The sequence below is a fragment of the Pristis pectinata genome, chromosome 8 (assembly GCF_009764475.1).
Source record: "Pristis pectinata isolate sPriPec2 chromosome 8, sPriPec2.1.pri, whole genome shotgun sequence".
Classification (NCBI taxonomy): domain Eukaryota; kingdom Metazoa; phylum Chordata; class Chondrichthyes; order Rhinopristiformes; family Pristidae; genus Pristis; species Pristis pectinata.
Genome location: NC_067412.1, coordinates 2,421,303 through 2,448,125, shown reverse-complemented (window position 1 = coordinate 2,448,125; position 26,823 = coordinate 2,421,303). Strand labels below are relative to the sequence as shown.

General features: G+C 42.3%; 1 protein-coding gene across 1 annotated transcript in view; it reads left to right on the top strand.

The window, feature by feature from the left end:
* The first annotated feature begins 3,327 nt into the window (after positions 1-3,327).
* Positions 3,328-26,823, top strand: part of LOC127573201 (CREB-binding protein-like) — a 117,744-nt gene continuing 94,248 nt past the window's right edge. The window contains exons 1-2 of the mRNA XM_052021201.1: positions 3,328-3,457; positions 5,601-6,352. Of these exons, the coding sequence (XP_051877161.1) occupies positions 3,373-3,457; positions 5,601-6,352 (837 nt within the window). The 5' untranslated portion in view covers positions 3,328-3,372. The remainder of the gene's footprint in view (positions 3,458-5,600; positions 6,353-26,823) is intronic.

The window sequence follows — 26,823 nt, the reverse complement described above, 5'->3', positions numbered from 1 at the left end:
TGTTCTGGAGTTGAAGAGGCAATCTCCTATGCATCTGACTGCACATTGCTGAAAAAGTGCCTGTTACATGATCAATCTATCAGAATCTTCCTTGTAGGATTCCAGCGTGCTTCAGTTGCTACCTCTGGACTTCAGAAAGGATATTGTTTGAAAGATGACTTTGCAAAGATTATTTAAATCAGTTATCTTAAGTTTAACTAGTGTGTTCTCCTATTATTTTTTTGAATCAAATTAGCTTTTGGACTGTTAATTAGAACATTTAAAAAACCATCAAGCTATTCCAAACTGTCCTTGAAAGTTGCCACTTCAGAGCCAAGTTCCTTCACCTATTTAATCCTTGAGCACAACATTACCTCTGAATGTATCTAAAGTCTTTGTAAATTCCATTTAAGTAGCCCTTATCAAAATCATGTGCCAGTCCTTGTGTCTCTAATTTTATTAATTATCTATCTTCATTCTTATTGGAGACTCTAGACACTGCAGATGCTGGCATCTGGAGCAACAAACAGTCTGCTGGAGGAACTCAGCGGGTCGAGCAGCATCATCTGTGGGGTGGGGGAGTTGTCAATGTTTCGGGTCAAAACCCTGCATCATTCTTCTCGACCTGTCTGCAGCATTTAATACAATTGATCACCATTCAATACAATTGATCACCATTCTAATCCAAACTTCCTTTTGCACAGTTTCAATGGTACTGCTCTTACTTATTATTCATTAAATAAAGATGAAACTAGCTGGGAACTCATCTGAAATGGATGCTCTCTCCCAGGGGATGAGAACAGAGATGTGAGAAGTGGGGACCGGCAGATTCTTGGGAACTAAATTTAACACTTTATATTCAGTTTCAGGGTTTGTAATCTTGGTGGCCAGTGGTGATGTTCACTTCTTTAGTCCCCAAGAATCTGTACTTCCCTACTTTCTCATCTGTTCTTATCCCCTGGCAATATCATTCAACTATAACACTTCGCTCTAATTCACAAACACCTCTTTGGACCTCTAGTGTTTCAGATTTGTTGCACTTTATTTATCATAATCCAATGTTATATGAATTGACATGCCTTACAACTAACCATAGGGAAAGTGGCGGTCTCTGCCATCAGTTCCCAGCATAAACGCGGGTGCTCAGCCATATTCCTAACCCTCGTTATTGTCTGAAGCTGACCCAGACTCTTTGGAACCTGTTTGCGATCATGTCTTTGATGCTCTGTATCTGAAACTGCAAGTTCCAACTCAGCCTCAACTCATTCACTGCTGAAATGTTATCACCTCGAGCTCTCATCGGGTCAGCCTCCTCTCTCCTGACCCACGTAAATCTGCGTTCAACCAAAACTCAGCTACTCGTGTCTTCCTAGCTTAATTGTTTCGTCCACTTATTAACATTGTACTAGCTATCTCGTGTAAATTCCTGCTCTGACAACGATTTTTAAATCATCTTTGTTTTAAACCGGCTCTGTGGATCCTCTGTCTCTCTTGTGTACTTCTGATTTGAGTAGATCTATCTGGAATTCTGAAAATATGGTTGATGCTAAACATCTGAGTAAAACAAAATCCAGTTTAGGCAGAATCTGTTGATGTTTCGGGTTTTCCTCTCCTTCCTTTAAGCTTTTTACCTTTTTGACCAAACCTTTGGTTACCTGGAGCAACAAATAATCTGCTGGAGGAACTCAGCGGGTCGAGCAGCATCCGTGGGAGGAAAGGAATCGTCGACGTTTCAAGTCGAAACCCTGCATCAGGACTGAGAGGGGAGATGGCCAGCTCAGAGAGAAGGGTGGGGGGTGGCAAGCAAGGATTCCGAGGCGATTGGTGGATTGAGCAGGGGTGTAAGACGACAGGTAGGCAGTGCCAGGTAGGGGAGGTGAGCCGGGGTGGAGTTGGAAGATTGTGGCAGGTGAATGATGGATGGAGGCAGACAAAGAGAGAGGGAAAACGGATGGGAGCAAGGTAGGGGGAGGGGAGAGTGAGGACGGAAGATGGGGGTCCTCAGCAAAGGCCTCACCTTTGTACCCCTGCGCCCACACCTCAACGATTGTGCGTTGCTCCAGATTCCAGCACCTGGTGTCTCTGGCCCCCTGTCTTGGTCTCCCTTTTTTGTGGCTGGCTCAAATATTGCGTTAGGATCAGTTCCTGACACGAGATGTTTTATAATAAATCAGTGTTGCAAATGGATTTCATTGTATTTATGCCACTTTCACCAAAAACTGTTTGCAAATGACTGCAGAAGGCCAATAATCCACTGGTTTTGAATACCTCTGAGCTCCAGCAGCGTTGCAAATTCATTCACACTCCCGGGCTCAGGTGCGCACGCGCGTTTGAGAGTCACCCACAAGGCATCAAGCGCTTTTCGTATGACGTAATGCACGCCCCCGGGGGTCTGCGCCCTCATTCCTCGCGCGGCCGACCAATGGCCCGGCGGGGTGCGCGTCACGTGGACGGCCCGCCCCAAGACCGAGGCGACGTTCGGGTTTTTCCGGAGCGGCGCCGAGGGGAGGGGGAGGGTGCGTTCGGCAATCTCCGTGCGGCTGCCCGTGGCCGCGCCCCCTTCTGCCTCGGTGGACGGCCCGCCCCAGGAACGAGGTGACGTTCGGGTTTTTCCGGAGCGGCGCCGAGGGGAGGGGGAGGGTGCGTTCGGCAATCTCCGTGCGGCTGCCCGTGGCCCCGCCCCCTTCTCCCTCGGTGGACGGAACGTCAGGAGGAAAAAAAACTTTAAGATCAACAGCCGCCATTTTGGTGGAAAATTTCGTCCGAAAATTTGGGAAGAATTGAGCGGCGTCGGGACCTGCGCCCGCCGCCCCCGGAGCCCCCCGAGCCCGCAGCCGGCGTCCCAGCCACCCGGCCGTCAAATCCGCGCGGCGCCCGCCGCCTTTCTCCGGGGGCAGAGCGCCGACGAGGACGGGGAGCGGGCGAGGGGGTTCCAGCCCGTGTCCCCTCGGCTGGGCCGGAGCGAGTCTCCGGCTCAAGTATTGTTTTCCTCGCCGGCGGCCCGGCGGCAGTCCCCGGCCCGGCCTGGGCCCCGCCGCCCGGCATGAGGCCCGACTGACCGCCTTCGTCTCTTCTTTTTTTTGTTTTTTTTTCTGAGAAAAGGATCGGGGTTTTTTTTCTTTAACCGTGAATATCGGCGAGCGGGGGGCGGGAGGGGATCGGCGTGAATTGTGTTGCCGGGTGTGAGGGAGTGCGGAATGGCGGCGCGGGGTGTCGCGGTGGGGGTGAGGAGGAGCCGGCAGTGATCTCAGGCCCCGGGGCCTGCCAGGGACGCGGCTTGCGGCTGCCTCCGTCTCCATCTCTCCACCCCACCCCCCTCCCTCGCCTTCCGAATGTTTATTACACCAAACGCGCTTAAAAAGGGAGGGGGAAAGTAGAAAATCCAGAAATAAAATGGCCGAGAATCTACTGGATGGACCGCCGTCTGCCAAGCGGCCCAAACTCAACTCGCCGGCGCGTTCCGCCAGTGACAGCACAGGTGAGGAGGGGAGCTGGGGCCCGGGACAACCGGGGCAGGAGGGCAGTCGGTCTCCCAACACCTTCCAACTCTCAGCGTTGCAGACATTCAGTGAGAACCGCGGGCCTGTTGGATGTTTGTGTGCGGTTTAATAAGGGTCTTAAACCTCACTCGGGATTCGTTTGAAATGGGTTGAGAGAGGATTTAATTAAGGGGCAATTGGAAGGATTTGTGTTGCTGCTTCCCCCTTACAAAATAATAAAGCCAAGTGCATTTACGATAGTTATTAAAGGGAATGCATTTGCTGATTTTGGGTCCTGCTCTCTTACACAGAGTGGAAAAATATATGAACTAAGACCAGCAAAAGAAAAATAAATTATTGAATTATGGTAAAATGAAGCAGTGCTTAGTTTTGTTAAATATCTCAAAGTTCAAGTTCAGTAATTGTATTTACTCTGCCGTTTTCACTGGAGAAGATATACAAACGTCTTCAGTTCTGATCTCCTTAAAGTCTGCTTTGCACCCATTTTTAAACTCAAGTTCATGGGAGGGATTGTAATTTGGATAAAAATGCATATAACAGTTTGTTAAAACTAATGGAATATAAAGTTAACCAAAGAGAATAATATTAACGATAAACTGCTTTAAAAGTAGATTGATCTCATATGTACTCTTTTAACTGCTTTGTGATAACTTATTTAGTTGGTTTGACTGAAAGAATTATTAACTATAAGTCTCTAGCATTAATTGGGAAACGCACATCAGGATCCTAAGTAAGAAATAGCAGCCATCCTTATTTTGTAAATAGGAAGTTGTAGAGGAAAATTGCAGTACGTCCAGTGCTGATTGGCAAAACTCCACAATTTAAGTTTATTTCTATACAGTCCAATGACAACATGATGAATTCGACAGCTATCATCCTGGACTGAGTAATCAATTTGATTGTCGAAATCTTTTGAGTAGTAATAATTATGGCCAGTCCTAAGTTATTCCATACAACTATTAACTGGGACTAAAACTACTAATGGCGGGCCAGCATTCAACAAATTCGAATAACTAGAGAGAGAACTGTTGTATCGTAATTTTAAAGTCGCAATGAATAACCAGAAATGATTGACTAAAGCTGCAAAGAGATAGGGGGAAAACAGTAATGCCGTAAAGTACTGAGCTTGTGGAAAATTTTTTAAACCAGTGTATTTCGTCAAACAATTGTTGCTAGTTCTCCAAGTCTGAATATCCATGTTTTCTATACTTTGACAGTATACTGTTAATTTTGCAAAGCCACTGTTAGGCATTTGTAGTGCAAGTTCACCTGCCCTTTCTCATCTTCATTTTCATGGTATTATGGTTAATATTAGAATAATATTGTACATATACTGAGAGCATTAGTTCAGTCTCTGAAGCATTGATTACAGCCAATAGGGTTGCCTTACATCATGCAATTTACATTTTAGTAATATCTAGTTTGCACGTTCAAATGTATTCATCTCCTTTACTTGTAATGTAGCAACTGATTTCTGATAAGGTTCATACGGCTATTGTGAAATCAAGATTTAGTTTGACTAGCATAGTACTTCCCAAAGGCTTTCCTGTGTCTAAGCTGCATTCATCAATGTTGTAAAAATGTTTGTCAGTGCAAACCAGACTCAATTTTGTTGGTTTATAAAGTTTTACAAACTGTATGCGAAAAATGTAAAGGTTTTGGTACAGTAGTTATTCATGTCAGAGATGTATACTGTGATACCAAAGGTGTTCATGGTTGCAAAGCCTGGGAAAGCAGCACTGATGATTTGATGGTTGATCTTGCTTGCTAAATTGATTCATATAAAATTAATTGAAAATGATCAGATTTGTTAATTGAGAAGCATTTTGTTTATTTTTACACAATTTTCCAAACAGTCTTTAAAGTTGAAAGTAGCATGGAGAGTTATTTGCTGTGCAGACTCTCCATGTAGTTGGAAGTATGTTAGCCTGTGTCATCTTTGGGGTTGGTTTGGGTTACAATGTTCAAGTGTTATGTACTTCATGCAACATTGTTCTTTAACAGAATAAGTTCTGACTGCAGAACTTGTCTTTAATACCAAATTTGATCAAAGCAATATGTAGAAGGCTTACTTGCATTAATCTGGTACTAATACAGTGGATAATTTTTATTTTTTTTTAGATTTTGGATTGTCGTTTGATTTAGAAAATGACTTACCTGATGAATTGATCAGATCATCCGATTCTTTAGGACTGCCCAATGGTGGTGAACTGGGCCAGCTGAGCAGTGTCATTGGTCAGGACGCTGCTTCTAAACACAAGCAGCTCTCGGAACTTCTGCGGGCTGGCAGTGGCTCCAGTCTCACTGGAGGACTGGGCAATGTGAACTCCAACAACAATCCTGGTAGATCAATGGACAATCCTGGCCAGAGCCAGCAAAATAGCTCCAACGTAAGCAACATGGGTAAAAGCCCTCACAATCAGGGGCTGACTTCACCTTCCAATTTGGGGATGGCAGCCAGTGGTTCAACTTCTTCAACACCTGGCTCTCAAGCACTGAACACACAAGCACAAAAACATGGAGAGCCGAAACTTCACAATGCTGCAGCGTCGGGTTTGGTGTCTGCCAGTAGCAACCCAGCTGCTCAGGCTGGGCCAGGAGGAATGGGCATCAACACCAATCTCAGTCACACACATCAGGCTCTACTGAGCAGCAACAACAGCCAAGGTCTGATGCAGCAATCACAGCAAGGCCAGGGACAGGTGCTGAATGGATCCTTGGGTGCTGCTGGCAGAGGCCGTGGGGGAATGCAGTATTCAAACTCTGGCCTGAGCAATTCTGGCAGTGTGTTAGCAGAGACTCTAGCCCAAGGATCGGCACAGATGGGTGCACATGCGGGTCTAAATGCACAGCAAGCTGGGGCTATGGCAAAAGTAAGTCATTTTTAACATTTATTATTCATAGTGTTATAATATTGATCCTTGTATTTTAGATTATTTACAATTTAATTATATAACCCTTATCTTTGCCGGTAATGATTGTGATTGAAAAGTAAGGGTTCCGGCACTTGGCCAGACCAGTTTGCCCCTCTCACCTGCATTACACAGTGTTCCAATTGTGCTGTTGAATCTGAGGCACCAGGTTGGTTCACAAGCGTTATTAAAGGATGTGCTTTTTTGTGGGATGGCCCATTATGTATTGTCGGCCATTATTAAAACATTCTGGTTCCAGCGGTAACTATTCCAGGCCCTCATGCCCCTGCTTGCTTATCTGTAAGCATCAGAGTTAGTGTTTGCCATACACACTCCACGTTACTATCTTGTAGTGTCATTTTCCTCTCATTATCTTTCTCCCCCCCGCACCGTTTCCCCACTTTCTCCCCTCCACATATTCTTTCCATAGATGATCTTCTACTATTTGCCCAATTTATACCTCACTTTAGATGAAAAAGTAAGCTGATTGTGGCTGAGGAGAGAGGTGGTGGTTAGCCAGATGGCTGCGTGACACAGTGAGGGGGATAATGATGGGCCAGTGAGAAATGCGTCTTGCTGGTCCAAAGAAGGGAAAAGGATACAACTGGGGACACTTGATCCTGGTGAGTTGATGGGCAGTAGCTGAGTGAAGCAAGGGCAGCTGGATGTGTAGACAAGGATACGTAGTTGTTATAATGAATTGCCAAAAGAGAATTTTGTGTACCATTTGACGTCTTTGGGGCATCCCAGAGCATTTCGCTGCCAATTTGAAATGCAGCCAATGTTGTTTTGGCAGTTTGCATACAGCAAGGTCGACCACAACAACTGAGATGAGTAACTAGTTAAATTATATCTTTGGTGATGTTTGCTGAGAGTGAATTGTTGGCTCAGGGCACTTTATATCGTGTCTACCTGAATCCAGCAGAGTGATGACAAAAAATGAACCGCTGCAAGAACTCAGCTGGTCGAGCAGCATCTGTGAAGGCAAAGGGATGGTCAGTGTTTCTGGTTGAAGCCCTGCATCAGGACTTAGAGTGATGGTACTTAGGTTTAATGTTTGATCCAAGGAACAGTACCTTTGGCTATCCAGTACTGCCTCATTGATGATGTGCTCAAGTGGGGTTTGAATCCTCAACGTTACAACTGCAACTGACGGTACTGGTTTAGAGACTCACTTTGTCCTTTTCCCTTTTGATGAACTGATGCATAAGAACTTCTCTTAAGCTGCTGCTTGAAAATATATAGTAATGGAGAGTATATTGTCCTTCCTTCAGAAGTGATATTTAGAGTAATAGAATTACACAGGTTCCCACTGATCCAGCTGCCCACATGAGCTGTCCCATTTGCCTATGTTTGTTTTAGTTTACAAATCTTCTGAATCTGGTTGGTTTGAACCAGTAGGTTAAATGGGGTTAGGAATGGAAAGGCATCTGAGGGTGGGAATGTTAGCAGTGGGAATTGATTGAGGAGATGTCAGTCCTTCACTGGAGGAAGCCCAGGTATGAGTGAGGAAGAGAGCAGGGAGCAGGGCTATCGAGGAATAAAGTTCTGCACTGCAGTAGTGCACGGAATACTTGGAGCAGATCCTGTTGTGTGTACTCATCCCGCAGACGTATTAGCATTACAGTAAAACAAAATCACAGGCGGATGAGCGTTTGACTCCGGGCTGTAAGAGTCCACAATGCTCCCGGTCACACTGCTGGGCTGAGGCCCAAGCGGATCACGGGGGGGGGGGGGGGGGGGCGACGCCACGGCTCTTGTTTTTGAAAAAGGAATGATTTCTATATGTTCTTCCTTTTCCTAGAAATAAACGGATATGTAAGGCGCCACTAACAGTCACGAAATTTGTGGCTTTTGGTTTTTTTATGAATAGATTTTTGCCCCAAAATCCGAATGTTGGCATTAAAAACGAGCTTCGGGGTGACGCTGGGAACTCGTATTCTCCCAAGTTTTTTGTAACGTGATGTGTGTTCACTTGCCCTTCCTTTGAACATCCTTGTATCTGGTGAGCGCAGGTTGAATTATTTTCTTTTTGCCTTGATATGGATTTTATATAGTAAAATCACGGATCACCATTGTCGAGGAATTCTCTCCTCTGCGTTATTGTAAGTAGTCGCCGGGCTCCGTTAGAAAACTTCAGCCTGAGCAAGAGAGAAAGCAGGCTGGTGAGGCTTGTTGGGAGTGTGTTCCTACGGCAGCACTTCGTTCGCAGGGAAGTTGTACAGTGTGAATTTATGAACTCTTTCCTGTTCGTGCACCCGGTTCTTAACGCCATCCGGAGACTCTTGAATTGAGCTTCAGTGCAGAAAGGGTGTTCGGATGTTAACTTTGAACGGTGAAATGCCGCGGCAGGTGGATAACTGTGGCGCTCGGAACGAGGTTGGTTGCGTTGCGCTCTGTATTAGGTCGAGTTGAGAGGTGTGTCCGACACGGTGGGTGTGGTCCAGTCGCACTGTTGTAGCTGGTTTTTGCGAACTGGTTCTGAAGACGGCGCTGACAAACCATACGCACGGATCGATCAGCTTGACGGGTGCTACTGGGCATAAATAGTCTTTTGGATCTAATCGGAGGGGGGGATGAGAGATCAAAATACCTCGGGAATGTTAAAGGAATCGTTCTGCTTTAAACTTCCAAGGAAATGCCCATTTATGGAACTTGTGCAAATTTTGGCAGTCCACTTGTGTTTTTTTCTAAATCAAAGAGGGAATCAGCCAAATGATTTAAGATTGCACAAAGCTTTATAACCATGGAGACTCAAGAGTCTGCGGATGCTGGAATGTGGAGGAAAGTAAACACATTGCTGGAGGAACTGAGCGGATCGAGCACCCTCTGGGGGGGGAGAAATTGTGGATGTTTCAGGTCGAAACCCTGCATCAGGACAATTCCTTCATCCCTCCCCTCCCCTCCCCACGCCCCCCACAGATGTCGCTCCACCCGTTGAGTTCCTTCAGCAGTTTGTTTTTTTGCCTTATAATCATGGCTGGTTTTGTTGAGAAACACACCTTGAAGGTTGCGATCTCCAAGGGGAGGAGGTGAAGGGAAAGGCACTGCATTTCCAGGGGACAGGAAGGGTGGACAGGAAGCGACAAACACATCAGGGAGTCACAGAGAGAGAGTGGTCCCTACAGAAAAGGGGGGACAAGGGGAAGATGTGGCTGGTGGTGGGATCCCATTGGAGCTGGCAATAGCAGTGAAGGTTGATGTACCGGATGCAGAGGCTAGTGCTCAGTCAACAATCTCTCCTTGAACGTGGACTAAACAAGGGAGAAGATTGTGGATTTTAGAAAGGCCCAGGCTGACCACTCACTCCTGTGTATCAATGGCATCATTGTACAGAGTCAGCTGCTATAAGTTCTTGGGAATACACATAGCAGACGACCTGTCCTGGTCAACCAACACCTCCTCCCTTGCCAAGAAGGCACAACAGCATCTCCACGTCCACGGCAGCTGAAACCTGCCCTCCCCCACCCTCACCACATTCTACAGGGGTACCATTGAGAGGGTCCTGACCAGCTGCATCTCTGCCTGGTATGGCAACTGTAACACCTCAGACCGCAGGACTCTGCAGAGAATTGCGAGCACAGCTGGAAAGATCATTGGAGTACCTCCTCCCTCCATCCTGGACATCTACAACATACGATGCACCCGCAAGGCCTGCAGAATCATAGATGACCCCTCTCATCCCTCCCATGACCTATTTGTCCCACTGCCATCTGGCAAGCAGTACCAGAGCATCCAGGCCAGAACTACTAGACTGTATAACCGTTTTTTCCCCCAGGCTGTCAGGCTCCTGAATACCCTGGAGGCAGTCTCAGACAAATGTCACGTCAAAAGTCCTGGTTTGCACAATGGCACATAAGAACTTTGGCTGCTTCTGAACATGTTTATACATTTAGTGCAACACACTGAGTTCTGTATTTTCTTTGTCCATCTCAGTTTTGCTCTAACCTTGCATTAATTTTGTATCCTGTATATACCATTTTTTGCACTATTTGTGTTTGCACAATGTTTCTGTCTGCATTTATTGTATGTCCTCTGTTCTATGTCTGTCCTCTGTTGTGTGAGTCTGGGGGAATCGACATTTCGTTCCTCCGTGTGTTTTACAGCATATGGGTGAATGACAATAAAGTATAACTTGAACTAGTGGGACGAAAGGCGAGGACCATCCTTCCCACTCCCTCGCCGCCATCCAGCTAAACAGCCCTTCCAGGTGAGGTAGAGATTCATATGCAGCTCCTTCAACCTGTCTGTTACATTCAGTGCTTGAAATGTGGCGAGACCAAGGGTAGACTTGGCGACCATTTTGCAGAATACCTGCTCTCTGTTTGCAACAGATATCCTGAGCTTCTGATTGCACGTCATTTCAAATCCCTTTCCATTCCCACACCAACCAGTCTGTTCCAGGACTTCTCCATTGCCATAGTGAGGCCAAATTCAAACTAGAAGAACAGCACCTAATATCCGTTTGGGTAGCCTACAGCCCAATGGAATGAACATTGAATTTTCCAGTGTCAGGTAACCCAGACCACCCAAGGTCTCTCTCTGTTTGTTGGCCTTATCCATCCTTTGTCTCAATACTCCCCCTTCCCACTGACTTCATATGTCCATCACCCTCCTCCCCAAATCTGGTTCCACCGATCACCTGCCAGTCCCTGTCTCACTCCTCTCTCTCACCTCTTTATACCAGCTCTATACCCTCAGTCCTGATGCATGGTCTCGACCCAAAATGTAGACCATCCCTTTGTTTCCGTGGATGCTGCTCGACTTACTGAGTTCTTCCAGCTGTTCAGGTTTTGCTTCAGATTCCAGCATCTGCAGTCACTTAATGTCTCTGTATTGCCAACCTAATGAATGTTTGAAAAAGCCAAGAGAAGCTTGATGATATGGGAATGCTGAGTGCAGTTTTGGACCAGCAGACAACAGTATTGTGTTTAAGTTACTGGACTTGTATCTAGAGGCCCAAACATTTAATCTGCAGACACAAGTTTGAAAGCCATAATGACAGCTGCAGAACTTGTCTGCTAATGAAACAAATGTGGAATAATAAAAAAGAACAAAAAAAAACCCCTGGAGGAATACAGCAGGCTGAACAACATCTATGGAGGCAGAGAAACAGTCAACTTTTTGGGCTGAGACCCTGCATCTGATGCAGGATCTTGACCCAAAATGTTGACAATTCCTTTCCTCCTACAGTTGCTGCTCAACCTGCTGAGTTCTTCCAGCAGTTTGTTTTTTTACTCCAGATTAAAGCACCTGCAGTCTCTTGTGTCTCAATAAAAAATGGTAATAGTGAGTACAAAACTATTGTGTTGTACTAAAGTCTTATCTGGTTCATTAATCTCCTCCTGCCCCAAATTCACCACTGAATCTTGGGGTTTATCCACACACTGAGGAGGCAGATACACTTCAAATCTGGCCCCTCATTACCTGTACATCCAGAGCAGCCCATTCATTTGAATGGGTGTATTGGCCTTCATTTAAAATAGTGTTTGTTTATTTTTCTTTAATTTACATGTTTTAATTAATTCATGGTGGGTTTTAAACAAACTCATTTTTAGTATTTTTTTTAGCTTGGGTTTAATTTTCTTTTACAACTATTTCCAAATGTATCTGACTGTTGGAGAGATTTGAAAACAGTGAAGGGCCTCTGACCACTCTGCTGTCAGGGCGACCTATAGGCAGGTCTTGTGCGCACCAGGGTCAGCACAATCTGGTCCAAAATTTCCATTCACAACACTCAACTCTTATCAGAGGTGAATAAAACCAAAGAACATGGAGTTAGGGTAAGTGGTAAGAGATTTAGAGGGGATCTGAGGGAGTCTTTTCTCACCCAGAGAGTGATGAGTGCCTGGGATCCACTGCAGAAGAGAGTGGTGGAAGCAGAATCACTGACAGCACTTAAGAAGTGTCTAGACGAACATTTGAGTCAAGTGGAAGATGGGATTAATGCCAGTGGGTGCCCACTGGTTGGTGTGGATGTAGTGGGCTGAATGGCCTGTTTCCATTCTATGACTTTAGCAACTGTGTGTTGATCTCTTAACTGTCTTCTGAGAGAGCAAGAGGGTAACCAGAGAAATAGGGCCCACATAGGGAGCAAAATGACAATCTAGCCATGGAGTGGAGGAGGAGGTGGGAGCTTAAATGAATGCTTCTCATTGTATTTAGTTATGAGAAGGACTGTAGTTGGATAATTCCTTGAGGGAATGATGGAATTTTAGGACAAATTACAACCAAAAGATGAGATATTAGATGTCTTAGGCTTTAAAGACAGATAAATCCCCAGGGAATGATGGGCTGAATCCTAGGCTGCAATGGAAGGCAAGGGAGGATATTGCTGGGACTCTGTCAGAGATTTGAATCTTCTCTGGCTACAAAAGAGGTGCCAGAGGATACCACTATTCAAGAGCGGCAGGGAAAGGCCAGGAAATTACAAGCCTGCTGGTGCAAATGGTGCAGAAACTATTGGAAAAACTGAGCAGCAGCAATTCATGAAAGTTAGCCAGGAGAGATCCCATCTGACTCATTTGATTGTATTTTTCAAAACAATGATAGTGTGTCAAAAAGGATAGTGCAATTGATCTAGTCTACATAGATTTCAAGAAGGCAGCATCCATCATTAAGGACCCTCACCGTCTGGGACACACCTTCTCGTTACTACCATTGGGGAGGAGTTACAGGAGCCTGAAGACCCACGCTCAACGTTTCAGGAACAGCTTCTTCCCCTCCACCATCAGATTTCTGAATGATCCATGAACACTACCTGATTTTTCCCTTTTTTTTGCACTATTTATTTTTGTAATTTATAGATTTTATGTTTCTGCACTGTACTGCTGCTGCAAAACAACACATTTCACATCATGTGTCAGTGATAATAAATCTGATTGTGAGCCTTCAAGATCATGTGAGACTGATCAAAAAGGTAAGAGCCTGTAGGATCCAGGCAACTTGGATCAAAGATTGGCTTGGTGAATAGGCAGAGAATATGGCAAAGAGTTATCTTTGCATTGGAAGCTTGATGTACCACAAGGGATTGTTCCCAGGACCCTTGTTATATGTAGTAACAATCTGAATGCAAATGTAGGAGGATTATTAGTGTCCACAGGTGGCACAAATTGATGTTGCTGGTGAGGAGACCATTAGCTACAGAATAAATGATGAGTTGGTAAGATGGAAAGAAATGGCAGATGGCATTTAATTCTGAAAAATGAGGCAATTCCAATAAGGTTAAGATGTACACAGAGTTTGGTAGAACGCTGGGACATGCCGAGAAACAGGGATCTTTATATATATATATATGTCTAAATATCTCCAAAGGCACTGGCAGATGTGGTGAATGCATATGGAATACTCAGCTTTAGTAGCTGAGGCATAGAATACAAGGGCAGGTCATATTGGTATAGTATTGTCACTTGTACCAAGGTAGTGAAAAACTTGTCTTGCATATTGATCGTACAGGTCAATTCATTACACACTGCAGTTACATTGAGTCAGTACAGAGTGCAATGAGGTAGTACAGGTAAAAACAATAACAGTACAGAGTAAAGTGTCACAGCTACAGAGAAAGTGCAGTGCAATAAGGTGCAAGGTCACAACAAGGTAGATCGTGAGGTCATAGTCCATCTCATTGTATAAGGGAACTGTTCAATAGTCTTATCACAGAGGGTAGAAGCTGTCCTTAAGTCTGGTGGTACGTGCCTTCAGGCTCCTGTATCTTCTACCCGATGGATAAAGCATTTCAGTTAAGAGGAATAACTGGAGTTTTCTTTACAGGGAAGAAGGCTGAGTGTGACCCAGATAATTAAAAACTTTCCCTCTTAGTAGAAGTGTGTGACCAGAGGGCATGGAATTAAGTAGGAAATGGTGGATTTGAGGAAGAATTTTTTCCACCCAGGTGGTTGAAATTTGGAACACATTACCCAAGAGATTGGTAGAGGGGTTACTCCAACAATATTTAAGTATTATTTAGATATGCACTTGACATGCTATGACACGAGTATAGGCAAGTGTTGGGAAATAGGCACTTGATGGCTAAAGGGTCAATTTCCATGCTGTAGGGGATTGGTGGGATTCTTTGGCTAGCATCAACTTTCTCCAGGAAATTTTCAGTTCCCTGTGAAAATAGTTTTGACAGCATTTTCAGCAAGCCTATCTTGTTAGAAGAGAAGTCAGACTGCACTAGCAATTGCAGCAGAAATACATTTAGCTCATTGCTTTCTCATAAGCATTTTATGAGAATGCATTTATGAAAAGGAAGCAAGTTTGCTACATGAAGGTTTCAATTTTGACACTTATTGGCATCAAGTAGTTTGTGGCTCTAGTCATTATACACTTGACCAGAGTACAGCTCATTGGATTACACTTCAGCGATGTGCCCCAGCTTCAGGAAAAGCACCTGTACTACAGTTGGTTTTTAACATACTACACATTTATAACCAGAATAAACAAGTGCTGGAACACTCAGATCAGGCTGTATCATGGAAAGAAATAGTTGATATCTTGGGTCAAAACCCTTCAGATTTCCAGCATGTACAGTTTACTTTTCAAAAAATCCAAGTTAAAAGTTGATCTATATTGAAAATTATCTGATCCTCGACAGCTACATCTGACAGGGTTTCCTATGTGGTGCCAGCAAGTTTAAATTCAAACCAAGTCCTAGTTAAGCAATCATTTTTAAAATTCCCCACTTTGTGGCCAATAAACAACTACCAATATTTTCTGCCCTTTGCTGTTTCTTAGCTTGACCCAAATTGATCCTAGTTCAAATTCCTGATCTGTCACACCAAGGTAGTTTCTCACCACTGCAACTGATTTCCATCATTAATAATGCTACACCACCCCAGTAGCTTTTGCCCATCCTATCCAAATGTTAAATAATGTAGAATATTTGCTTTGGTTGCCTTGCAGCCATGTTTCTATAATGGCAGGACACACGCCCATTTACCTCTATTTGCCTTAAATTCATTTACTTCACACTTTAAGATTTCTTTATTAGTCACATGTACATCAAAACACACTAAGCATCCAGATACAGCACCATTAATTTTGGCACTGACATTTTTCTGCTTTGACACCCTTTGTTGCTCAAACTTGTTTTTTGCTATCTATTTTATTGCCAAATTCCCTTAAAGGTTCCCATTTATCTGTCATCTAGTTTAAATTCTCCCCAAAAGCACAAGCAAGCCCAAGAATATTGAACCCAGCTATGCCGACATGCAGCTTGTCCAATTGGTTTAGTCCCACCCACCCTAGAAACATTCCAGTGAATAAAATCCAAAACACTCCCTCCCGAGCCATCTGCTCTCCTTATTTCTGTGCTTATTATAACGTGCCACTGGAGTAATCCTGAGATTACTAATTTTGGGGTTCTTTTTGAATTTCCTTTCCTTGTTTCCTAAACTACATCTGTAGGGAAAAACAGAAGCTGGAATCACAAAAAAACAAATGCTGGAAGAACTCAGCCAGTCAAGCAGCATCTGTGGAGAGAAACCAGTAAACATTTTGGATCTGAAACCATCCCTCAGAATTGGGGAAAGGGCAGAGTTTACAATCTTCAAACAGAGGTGAGGGGGAGGGGAGGAGTGAGGTGCAGGACAAAGACTATGGAGATCAAAGGTGCACGTGCATCACCAATTAGCAAGGCATTTTAAAGAAACTAAGTGAGAAGAGGGCACAAGCTCAGTAATTGGAAACAATCAAAGAGCAGTTTACCCATGGAGAATTCAATGTTCATTCCAGAAAGTTGCAAAGTGCCCATTCAGTAGGTCATTTACCTTGGGTCAAATGGTCACTGACCCAGAACATGAACTGGTTTCTCGCCACAGATGCTACCTGGTCGCCTGGGTTCTTCCAGTATTTCTGCCTTTGTTTCTAGCTGTAGGACCTCTTTTCTAGTTAGTCATTGGTATCATTTTGGACAGTTACCTCCAGCTGTTCACTCTCTTTTCAGGATGCTCTGCAGCCAGTGACATCCTTGACCCTTGCACCAAGGAGTCAACATGCTGCTTTAGAGTCAAATTTAGAGCAACAGAAATATCCATTAGTCACCCTAACTATTGAATCCTATTATCACTAATGCTCTTACTCCTTTTCTTCCCCTCCTGTGCAGTTGTACTCTTCTAGCTGACTCTACTCCAAGGAACTGTCCCACCCAATCTGCTAAAGGGACCATTTGTCAATGACCAAGATTGACTTGGGGTACTCATGCACTACCTGCCTGCTCCTCCAAATATGTCTGGTAGTCACATGCCCTCTCTGCCACTCTCACTTTAGTGATGTGACCACATCCTCAAATGTGATATCCACAATTCTCACCCTCACAGATTCTAATCACCACTCCAACTTTGGAACAGAGCTCAAGTTGTTTCAGCTGGAGACAAATCCTAAACACTTGATTGCCTTTAACATTGGAAGCATCCACAACCTCCTTTATGATCAGGATATGCAAGCCACTCAGCCCTACCATACCTCACTCTCATAAATAACCATACAAGTGTCAGAAAAGGATCTCCTACCACATACCATCCTCAAACCAACATTACCATTCTCCAAGGATCACTGGTTTCTAATTCTCCCTTTTTAAACATCCAGGCAGCTCTAGGTGAGTCAGCTGGTTTCACTTGATTTTAATTGAAAGGTTTCCCTTTGTAACAGACTTCCCAATTACAATGTACCCACCAACCACCCTCCTCATCATCTCACCCCCCCACCCCCCCATTTCTCTGAAATAATATCTGCTCCATTTCCAGCCCATTCACCCATTCATCATCCTATTCTTAATCATTCGGTTTGCCTTTAGCACCAATGCCCTAAGCTCCCTAATTTATTTTTGCAACTCTGTCTTTCTTCTTTGAAGACTCTCCTGAAAATCTGTCTCTTTGACCAAGCTCTTTTCTACATATTTGATTTTGGCCTTACCTGGCCAAACACTTAAAGCATTAATACAGGTTGTTGTTGTACTTGGGGTGAAGGAGCAGCGTAGTAGTCTGATATGTTATCAAGTCCTGGCAGCATTCATCAACTTCTCCACAACCAGAAAAGGAATGTAAACACTGTCTTGTACTTCGCATCCATTTTCTTTTTTGCATGAATCACCATGTTGAATAATGTGAAGGCACATCGATGGGATGGGAACTTCTCAACTTTAATTTTTTAAAAATTTTATCAATTAGTGTTTGGCAAACACAAAATCAAAATAACAATAAAGTCGTGAGCTGATGTGATATGTCGGTCTGCAAGCTACATGATGTGAAGTTGTTTCATGATTTAAAATCTACCTAACCTGACATTAGAGGAGTACATATGTGGGACCCCAGCCAGTTAGTGAACTTGGTGATAAAAGATGGCCTTAATTTCTGCTGCTTTTAAGGATAGTGGATTGTATCATTCATGCTGGTGTTTTATTCAAATATTCACATGAGCTGAAGCAAGCGTGTACATGTGCCAGGAAATGGGTTTAGCACTGGAAGTGATCCCATCAGTCACAGTGTCTCATTAACTTTCTTTTTTTAAAGACTTCATAGAATAGTGGAGAACACTAACAAAATTTCTGCCAGCCAGTGAAATGGCTGGAATGAAATTCCCTCACACTAAATAACTTTGGCAGTCTCTTCATTTTCTTTCTTGTAATTGTGCATACCCCCCTCCCCTTAGAAACAAGCAAATAGGGGGTTAGTACGGGAAAGTGGCACTGAAATAAAACACCAGCCGTGACATTGAATGGCAGAGCAGACACAAGGGGCTGAATGAGCTGCTTTTTTTGTGCTCTTTGGTTTTTCACCCCATTTCCTCCCATGATTCACTTTGTTTTTTTCACCAGCTTCGTCCCATTGACCAGCATGTATCACATACAGATAGGATCCGCCACATCCACGTTTATCCACATTTTGAAAATCACATCCATTATTCTGATAATAAAACATAAATTATGGTTGTTGCTTTCATTGTCGGCACAGTTTTATAGGTGAAGGAAATCTATTTTTCTAAGGAGTCTTTTGTTGCTTGATTAGTTAAAACCAAAAAATCCAGGTCTTGGGCACCAATGAGTAAACTATCATAAGACATGAGCAGATAAGATAAGATAGGTCTTTATTAGTTACATGTACATCAAAACACACAGTGAAATGCATCTTTGGCATAGAGTGTTCTGGGGGCAGCCCGCGAGTGTCATTACGCTTCCGGCGCCAACATAGCATGCCCACAACTTCCTAACATGTACGTCTTTGGAATGTGGGCAGAAACCCACATAGACACGGGGAGAATGTACAAACTCCTTACAGACAGTGGCCAGAATTGAACCCGGGTTGCTGGTGCCGTAATAGTGCTACGCTAACCGCTACACTACTGTGCCAGATCTGTCTGAAGAAGAGTGCAGCATGAATTTTACATAGTACTGTACAGCTAACTGAATATTGTCTATTCAATATGAGATTGCTTATTCAATTGCAAGATCTCTTGTTACTCTCTTGGAACAGAGAACCAATAAGTAACTTAAGGGAATCCACCTTGTGGCACATCCCCAATGGCAGTCAGTGTTCTGGTCAGGAAAGTCCCATTAGGTAATGTGTTCCCATTAAGTTATACTAAGCAGGCATGTTGAAAAGTTGTTTCTGCAACAATGGCCAACAGACAACACAGGCCACTTCAACTAGAATGGAGTTTCAATGAGTGGAGCCAACGCATGCATTGTATGTGATTGCATACCAGTGGGTGTTGTCAGGTCCCTTAATGTATTATGCATTATAAGGAACATGGAAGGAACATCACAGGTTTTGTGAATCATGCTGTGAATTTCTGATTTTTGTTTACTTTTTTTGGCGATTAGATTGTGTCACGCACAAAATTGTGGTGTTAATTTCTAGACAGCAATGTTTCTAACGGTTAGCTTTACTTAACCTTGGTAATAGATATGGAAAATTGTTTTTTAATTGAGAACATAAGTAAAAGTGTTAAATAGCATATTGTTTTTTTATATAAAAGTTGCTAATATTTCTAATATAGATTGCATTATATACTGATTCTTTTAAGATCCATAGACTGAGTTACGTTAAGTTCTGCCAGGATTCTTAAGATGCCTGTTTACTTTCCAATAATTACAGGACAGTTGATAGGACATTGTTGATTTGGCTTTAAAATCTCAACATGATGAAATGTTTACCAGAAGTTAGACATGTACCTCCATTTTGACCATCTACTTGTCTGTGTGAGTGTACAATGGTGAATTGCATCATGGAAGTCTATTGTGATAGAAGAATCAGCTATACAGTTTTTAGTATAACGTGAATAATTAAATATCAGAGTTACAAGCTCAAGCCTTACAGGTTCGCTAAGAGTGTTTATTATCAATGTTAACAAATGAATCTGTAGCAACATGGGTAGAAAATTTACTGCAAAAGAGGAAATAGTGTTGAAAGAAAGTTTCTTGGACTGGACGGAAGTGTACTGGTGTTCTGAAGGGGTTTGAACTCTGTTGTACAAGGCATAATTTCCAAATTTGCAGATGATGCAATACTGTGAGGAGGATAGCAATAGACTTCAAGGAGAAATAAGCTGCAGGAATGGGCAGATGGATAGTAGGTGAAACGTAATACTGAGAAGTCTAAAATGTCAGATTTTGGAAGTAAAAATGGAAAGAGAAAAAGTAAACTAGGTGGCATAATAAGAAAAGAGAACAAGAGAAGAGAGATCATGGAGTATTTGTACTGAGATAGTTGGAAGTGGCAGAGCAAGTTTAGAAAGTGATTATAAAAGCCTACAAGATCCTGGGCTTTAAAAATTGAGAAATAGAACACAGGGCAGTATTGGTTGGTACTGGTTTATTATTGTCACATGTACCAAAATACAGAGAAGAGCTTTTGTTTGGTGCCATCCAGACAGATCATTCCACACATGTAGTAAAAAGGGTTACAGTTACAAGAAAGTGCAGTGCAGGTAGACAAATAAACTGCAAGGGCCAAGACGAGGTAGATTGGGAGTTCAAGAGTTCATCTTGTAGTGTATAAGAGGTCAGTTCAAGAGTCTTAAAATAGTGGGATAGAAGCTGTCCTTGAGCCTGGTGGTACTTGCTCTCAAGCTTTTTATCTTCTGCCCGACAGGAAAATGGGATGGGTCCTTGATTATGTTGGCTGCTTTCCCGAGGCAGTGGGAAGTGTAGACAGAGTCCATAGAGGGGAGGCTGGTTTGTGCAATGGACTGCGTTCACAACTCTGCAATTTCTTGCGGTCTTGGGCAGAGCAGTTGCCATACCAAGCCTTATGCGTCTGGATGGGACGCTTTCTATGGTGCATATGTAAAAATCGGTCAGAGTCAATGGGGACATGCTGAATTTCCTTAGCCTTTTGAGGAAGTAGAGGCGTTGGTGTGCTTTTTTGGCCATAACATCTATGTGGCTAGACCAGGACAAATTGTTGGTGATATTTACATGTAAGAAATTGAAGCTCTCAACCATCTCTGCCTCCACACCATTGATACAGACAGGGACGTGTACTCCACCCCACTTCATGTGGTCAGTGACCAGTTCCTTTGTTTTGCAGACATTGAGGGAAAGGATGTTGTCTTGATACCATGTCACTGGGCTCTCCTGTACTCTGACTCATCATTATTTGAGATCCAGCCCACTATGGTGGTGTCATCTACAAACTTGTAAATGGAGTTAGAGCAGAATTTGGCCCCACAATTGTGAGTGTATAGGGAGCACAGTAAGCGCCAAGGACACAGCCTTGCGGAGCACCGCTGTTGAGGATATTCGCGGAGGAGGTGTTGTTGCTTGTCCTTTCTGATTGCGGTCTGTTAGTCAGGAAGTCAGTGATCCAGTTGCAGAGAGGGGTGCAGAGTCCTAGGTCTAGGAGTTTGGAGATGAGTTTGTTTGGAATTATGGTGTTGAAGGTGGACCTGTAGTCAATAAATAGGAGTCTGACATAGGTGCCTTTGTTATCCAGATGCTCCAGAGATGAGTGTAGGGCCAGGGAGATGGTGTTCATCGTGGACTTGTTTCGGCGGTAAACGAATGGCAATGGGTTGAGGTTGTCTGGGAGGCTGGAGTTGATGTGTGCCATAACCAGCCTCTTGAAGCACCAGATCAAAGTCATCAAGGCATGTTACCTTATTTTTACCTCTTAAAACAGTGGGAACCTCAGATTGGAATAGGGAGAGATTAAAGATGTTTGCCAATTCTCCCGCCAGCTGGTCTGTGCAGGATCTGAGGACTCCATCCGGGCCGGTCGCTTTTTGCGGGTTAACTCTCAGTAAGGCTCTGCCCCGCTTGATGAAGAACCTTTATAAAAGACAGGTTCGGCCACAACTACAGTATTGTGCCCAGTTCTGGAGGGAGTGGATGGCATGCTTCAAGAAAGATGTGAAGGCTTTGGAGGAGGTGTAGAAGAGCTTTACCAAAATGATTCCAGGGATGAATTATATGGATGGGCTGGAGAAGCTGCGCTTGTTCTCTTTGGAGAAGAAGTGGTCATGAAGGGTTTTCACAGAGATGCTCACAATCATGAAAGGGTGGGTAGAGAGGAACTGGTAGAGGAGTCAAGAGCCCAGAAACATAGTTTGATAAGAAAACAAACAGAAGTTGCATGAGGAAAATGTCTGTCCACAACGTGTGATTAAGGTCTGGAATGCACTGCCAGTGTGCAGTAGTGGTTGCAGATTCAATAGTGGCATTCAAAAGGGAGCTGGATAATTATCTGAAACAAAAGAATTTGCAGGATTATGGGGAGAGAGCAGGAGAGTGTGCCTAGCTGGATTGCTCTTAGGGACTTGAAGACACCCTTCAAGACCATAAGAGCATGCTGTAATCATTCCATGGAAAGCTGGGATTTCATACTGTTACTGTGTCCTGGAATTATTTTAGGTCTTTGAAATTGTTCAGGCTTTACTTGGTGAAAGTTACAAGTGGAAAGTTGATATCAAGTTGTAGTCTGCAGGTAAAATGCAGTTAGAAGATGAATCAAAACCAGAAGATGCTGGAAATACTTGAGGCCAGGCAGCATCTGTAGAGAGAGAAGCAATTCACATTTCAGGTCTGAGAAGAATCTTAGACTTGAAATGTAACTGTTTCTCTTTCCATAAGTGCTCCCTGATGCTCCCTGACTGTTTCCAGAGCATTTTTTCGTCTTGTCTCATATTTCCAACATCAGTGTTTTGATTTGCAGTTTGAAGATAATGGGAGGGTATTTTATCATGGAGGGAAAATTCATTCAGTCCTTCTAAAATAAGTGAATTTTTTAATACCCATCGTCAGGAATGGTTTCATTGACAACTAAAGTCAGTGTACTTTTATTGCTTGCGTACACAAAGTATAACTTTGAGAAGAGGTTAGGGTTAGGATTATAAATTAGAAAGCATTTTTTGTTGTGGCCAAAGAGAGATTGATGCCACATTTCCTTGAATTGATTTTTAACCTCAAGTTTCAAATGATAGCAAAAATTCAGATACAGGGAAATCAGAACCATTTATCTGCTAAGTACAGCTGGTCATATTTATGTTATATAAATGCCTTTTGGAACTGATTTCAGCTGGTCCCTTGATTCAAGTATTAATCATTCTAAAATACTCCATTATAGTGTGGTCACTTCAGATTACTGGTATATACCACTCTAATATTTCACTTTTCTTTAAGAAAAATTGCACTTCTACAGTACCTTTTCTAACTGTGGGTCATTCAAGATGCTTTACAGACAGTGAAGTACTTTTGAAGTCAGACCAATTTTAATCGTTCACCTGGTTCTTTGTAATATTTCCTTATATGTCTTCTGATGTGGGTGTTTCTGATCCTTGGCTAAATGTTCACCACAGGAGGAATGTGTAAAGTCTTTCCTTGTCTATTATAAACTGTTGATACCTATTACTGTATCCAATCTCCAGAATTACCCAGCAGATGAATAATAAACCAGGATGCAGTCTGCACAAAATTCAAGTACGTACAACCAGTACAATATTTTGAATGTTGGTCTGGATATCTGATGTAAAGTTTGCTTTGCCTTCAGAAGGTATTAACAGAAAATGGTCTCATTGAAACCCTTGCTTTGATTGATTCGAAAGAAGATTTCTTTGTTTAAATGTTTAATATTTGCATCCAGCTATTCAGGCTGAGGATAGGAAGAAAATTATCTTACTAGCTTACCAAGGTGAAGTGATGGAGTTGTTTTGAAATTCCCAATATCTAAATGAGAGACCAAAATCAAACCATTCTAAAGAAGTTGCTTGAGCAATAGATTAATCAAGCAGTATTTAGTAAGTCGCGAAAGACTGATAACAGTGGGGAAATACTGGTTTGGGGAGATTTATTCGCTTGGGTGATAGAAAATTGAATTAGCATCCATTGATAGGATCATTAACTCAGCCTTCCTTGTTATCTATGTAAAATATAAAAACTAAATTAACAGAGCACTAGAGTTGAGATTCCTCCAAATCTTTTCATCTCCCTCCACTCCTGCATCCAAAATTAAGTAATAATAAGTTACTTTTATTTAAAGTATCCTACTTTGAAATGTGTTCTAGTTTGTATACCATTATAGTTTAATGCAGAGTCTGTGTTATTGTTCACCTCTACCATTAGTGCATGGAATACATCATCCTCAAAATGACTGCTGATATAGAACTTCTTGGGTCTTTTGTTAACTTATGATCTGAATTCCTGTAAATCTGCCACAGAGTTTTCATTTGTGTACTTTACTGAGCATTGTAGTTGAATACAAGTCATCCCATCTTACCCTCGTGCTCAGGAAATATCGTCCTTTTATCTCCATCTTTAACTTTGGTCCCTTCAAAACAAAACAAGATGGCACTAATGGAAACAAGTAGACAATCAGCCATATATTTGGGGGAAGTTGTAGTGCGTTACAGAAAAATTTAATTTACTTTTGTCATATGTGGTGCACACATAACAGAAACCAATTGAAAGGGAATTCTTATAAACAAATTGGAAGTTTGTTTTTAAGATCCATTTATTTGTTTCCTCCTGGACAACAGGAATGTATAGGTTCAGCCTGATTCCCCCCAAAGAAGCTTCTTATAGATCATGAGTTTTTATGTGGGGTTGCAGCACTAACTGTCCATTTAATCAATTGTATTGTGCTTTCTGGCACTAAATTAACTGCCCTAAGGTTACTTATATATGTAGCTTTGGGGAAAGGAAAAAATAAATATGGGTGGAAGCCCTTAAGATTGGTTAAAACAAAACAACAACCTTTGGACGTATTTAAGAAATTGGAGTTCTGGAGTTTAAAAATGTGATCATGTGTAATTTTGTTAAGATGTAATGTTTATCTGAGGAAAACGTATCCACTGAAAAGCAGTTATCTCAAAATGCTAAGACTTTTACACCCACATACACAGATTAGGAAAATAAGGATATTTATTAGGGAACAGACTTGGTTTCTGTTTTCAGGTCATGGAAATATTTTCTGAAAAAAAAGTCTGATACTTTTCCTAGTCCCCAGCTGTTGCTGATGGCACCCAGCTGAGTGAGTAACTGTGGGGGTGGCGGCAGAACACAACAAAATATACCCGAATTCAGAGCATGTTTGAAACATAATAAGGTAGATTTATTTCAGCAGTATCTTCTATTCATGATTAATTGTGCGATGGTTATAAATACTAGCTCAAAAATGTTACCACTGACAGGTTTAATTCTGATTATAATTGATGTACGGTGGATTACATTGTTGTAAATGGAAACAAAGAAAATGTATGCTTCTGCAGCTTCATGTCTGCAAAAAGATTGAAATGCAAAGTTGTACAGTAGATAGTCATCTACCTGTGCATCTAGTCTGTGTGACATGTTTGTCACTTTTATCGACAATGCAATATTCCACTTTTTCCTACTAAGGATAAGGTGAATTTCAAACGTACGAGTAATTGTGTAAAAAATCTAGGAAGACTGAAGTATTTTAAACCAGTAACACATATCATCTATCAACCACTCCAAATTCCATTTATATTGAAAGCTGCCTCACGCTAATTATGTACCAGTAAAATTTATCACACTTCTTCTTGTTGAGCTATCTTACAAGAGACACTTCAGAAATAACACTAGCAGTGGTAGTTATCATGATGCTTATGTTGTACACTATTACATTTTCAGCATGACACCCTCTTTAGATGTTTTGAAGTATTTTTTGAATGCTTTATATTGCATAGAATAACTGGAACTTAGTACAGTTTCAAAATCTGCAATCTATTTTACAAGTTACATTATAGTTCAGACCATAGGTGTTGTCTTAAAAAAAGCTTATTTCTTTTGTGGGGTGTGGCATTGCTGGGACAACTAACATTTATTGCCCTGGGTTAGTTAATAATCTTGTTGTGTGGGGTCCATTGGGGAATAACTTCAAAATGTAAGTGGATTCCGGAAGGGAATAAATGCATACTTTGGGGTGAAAAATAATGACATAGATATACAGTTTCTTTCCCTCTAAGTACTTTACAAATTTTAATGGTTTAGTGCAGTTAATGCATCAATTCTACATGGTCGAGGACCAAGACTTCTTGCATCGTCTTTGGAACATACTCCTAAAACTCAGTACCATATTGTGGACACACTCATGTCTCTGTAAATGTTGAAGGGTTATTTTATTGGCATTAAACTGGGAAACGTAGAATTTACTAAGGAAGCCCAAATATCTTAGTCAAGCAGCATCTATGGGAGGAAAGAAATTGTTGATGTTTCAGGACGAAATCCTGCATCAGTCCTGATGCAGGGTGTCAACCCAAAACGTCAATAGTTTCTTTCCTCCAGCAGATTGTTTGTTGCTCCATATTCTGGCATCTGCTGTCTCTTGTGTCCCCAAATATTTGATTTCTTCACTGTTAGTTTAATATAGCAATTTTGTGAATGAAGTTTTTTTCCAGAAAGGACTAAAGGAAATCTTTTTGTTTAACGTTTGTATGGTGCTTACAACTTTTAACACAGGTGTGCAAGCTCTGTTGAGGTAAAGTATTTCCCAAGAAAGATTATTTATCTTCTAAATCTATAAAGTACCCATAAACTAACCAAAATATTAGTAAGCATGGGATTAATAGGATCAAGGAGATGAATGTGTGTTTCACAGTTTAGTGTGGGTAAAGTGGGTTTCAGTTCATGGGGCACTGGCATCAGTACTAAAGAAGGAGAGAGCTATTTTGTTGGACCAGATTACATCTGAACCATGCTGGTCAGAGTTCTAGTGAATCAAAAAACTAGGGAGGTGAATAGGACAACTAAATAAGATGGGGTGATAGAGGGTCGCAATGTAGGAAAATCTAGAATACTAGAGAGGAACAGCAAGGAAGCAGAGCAGAAAACAATGACTGGGGTGAGGATTATGTCAGGAGAGGACAGAGTATGCAAACAAATAGCAACCAGACAGGAAAAAATGACAATGCCTATAGTCCAAATTTAAAAAATGCTGATATATCTTTAAAAAGGATAAATCTCAAGATGTATCTAAATA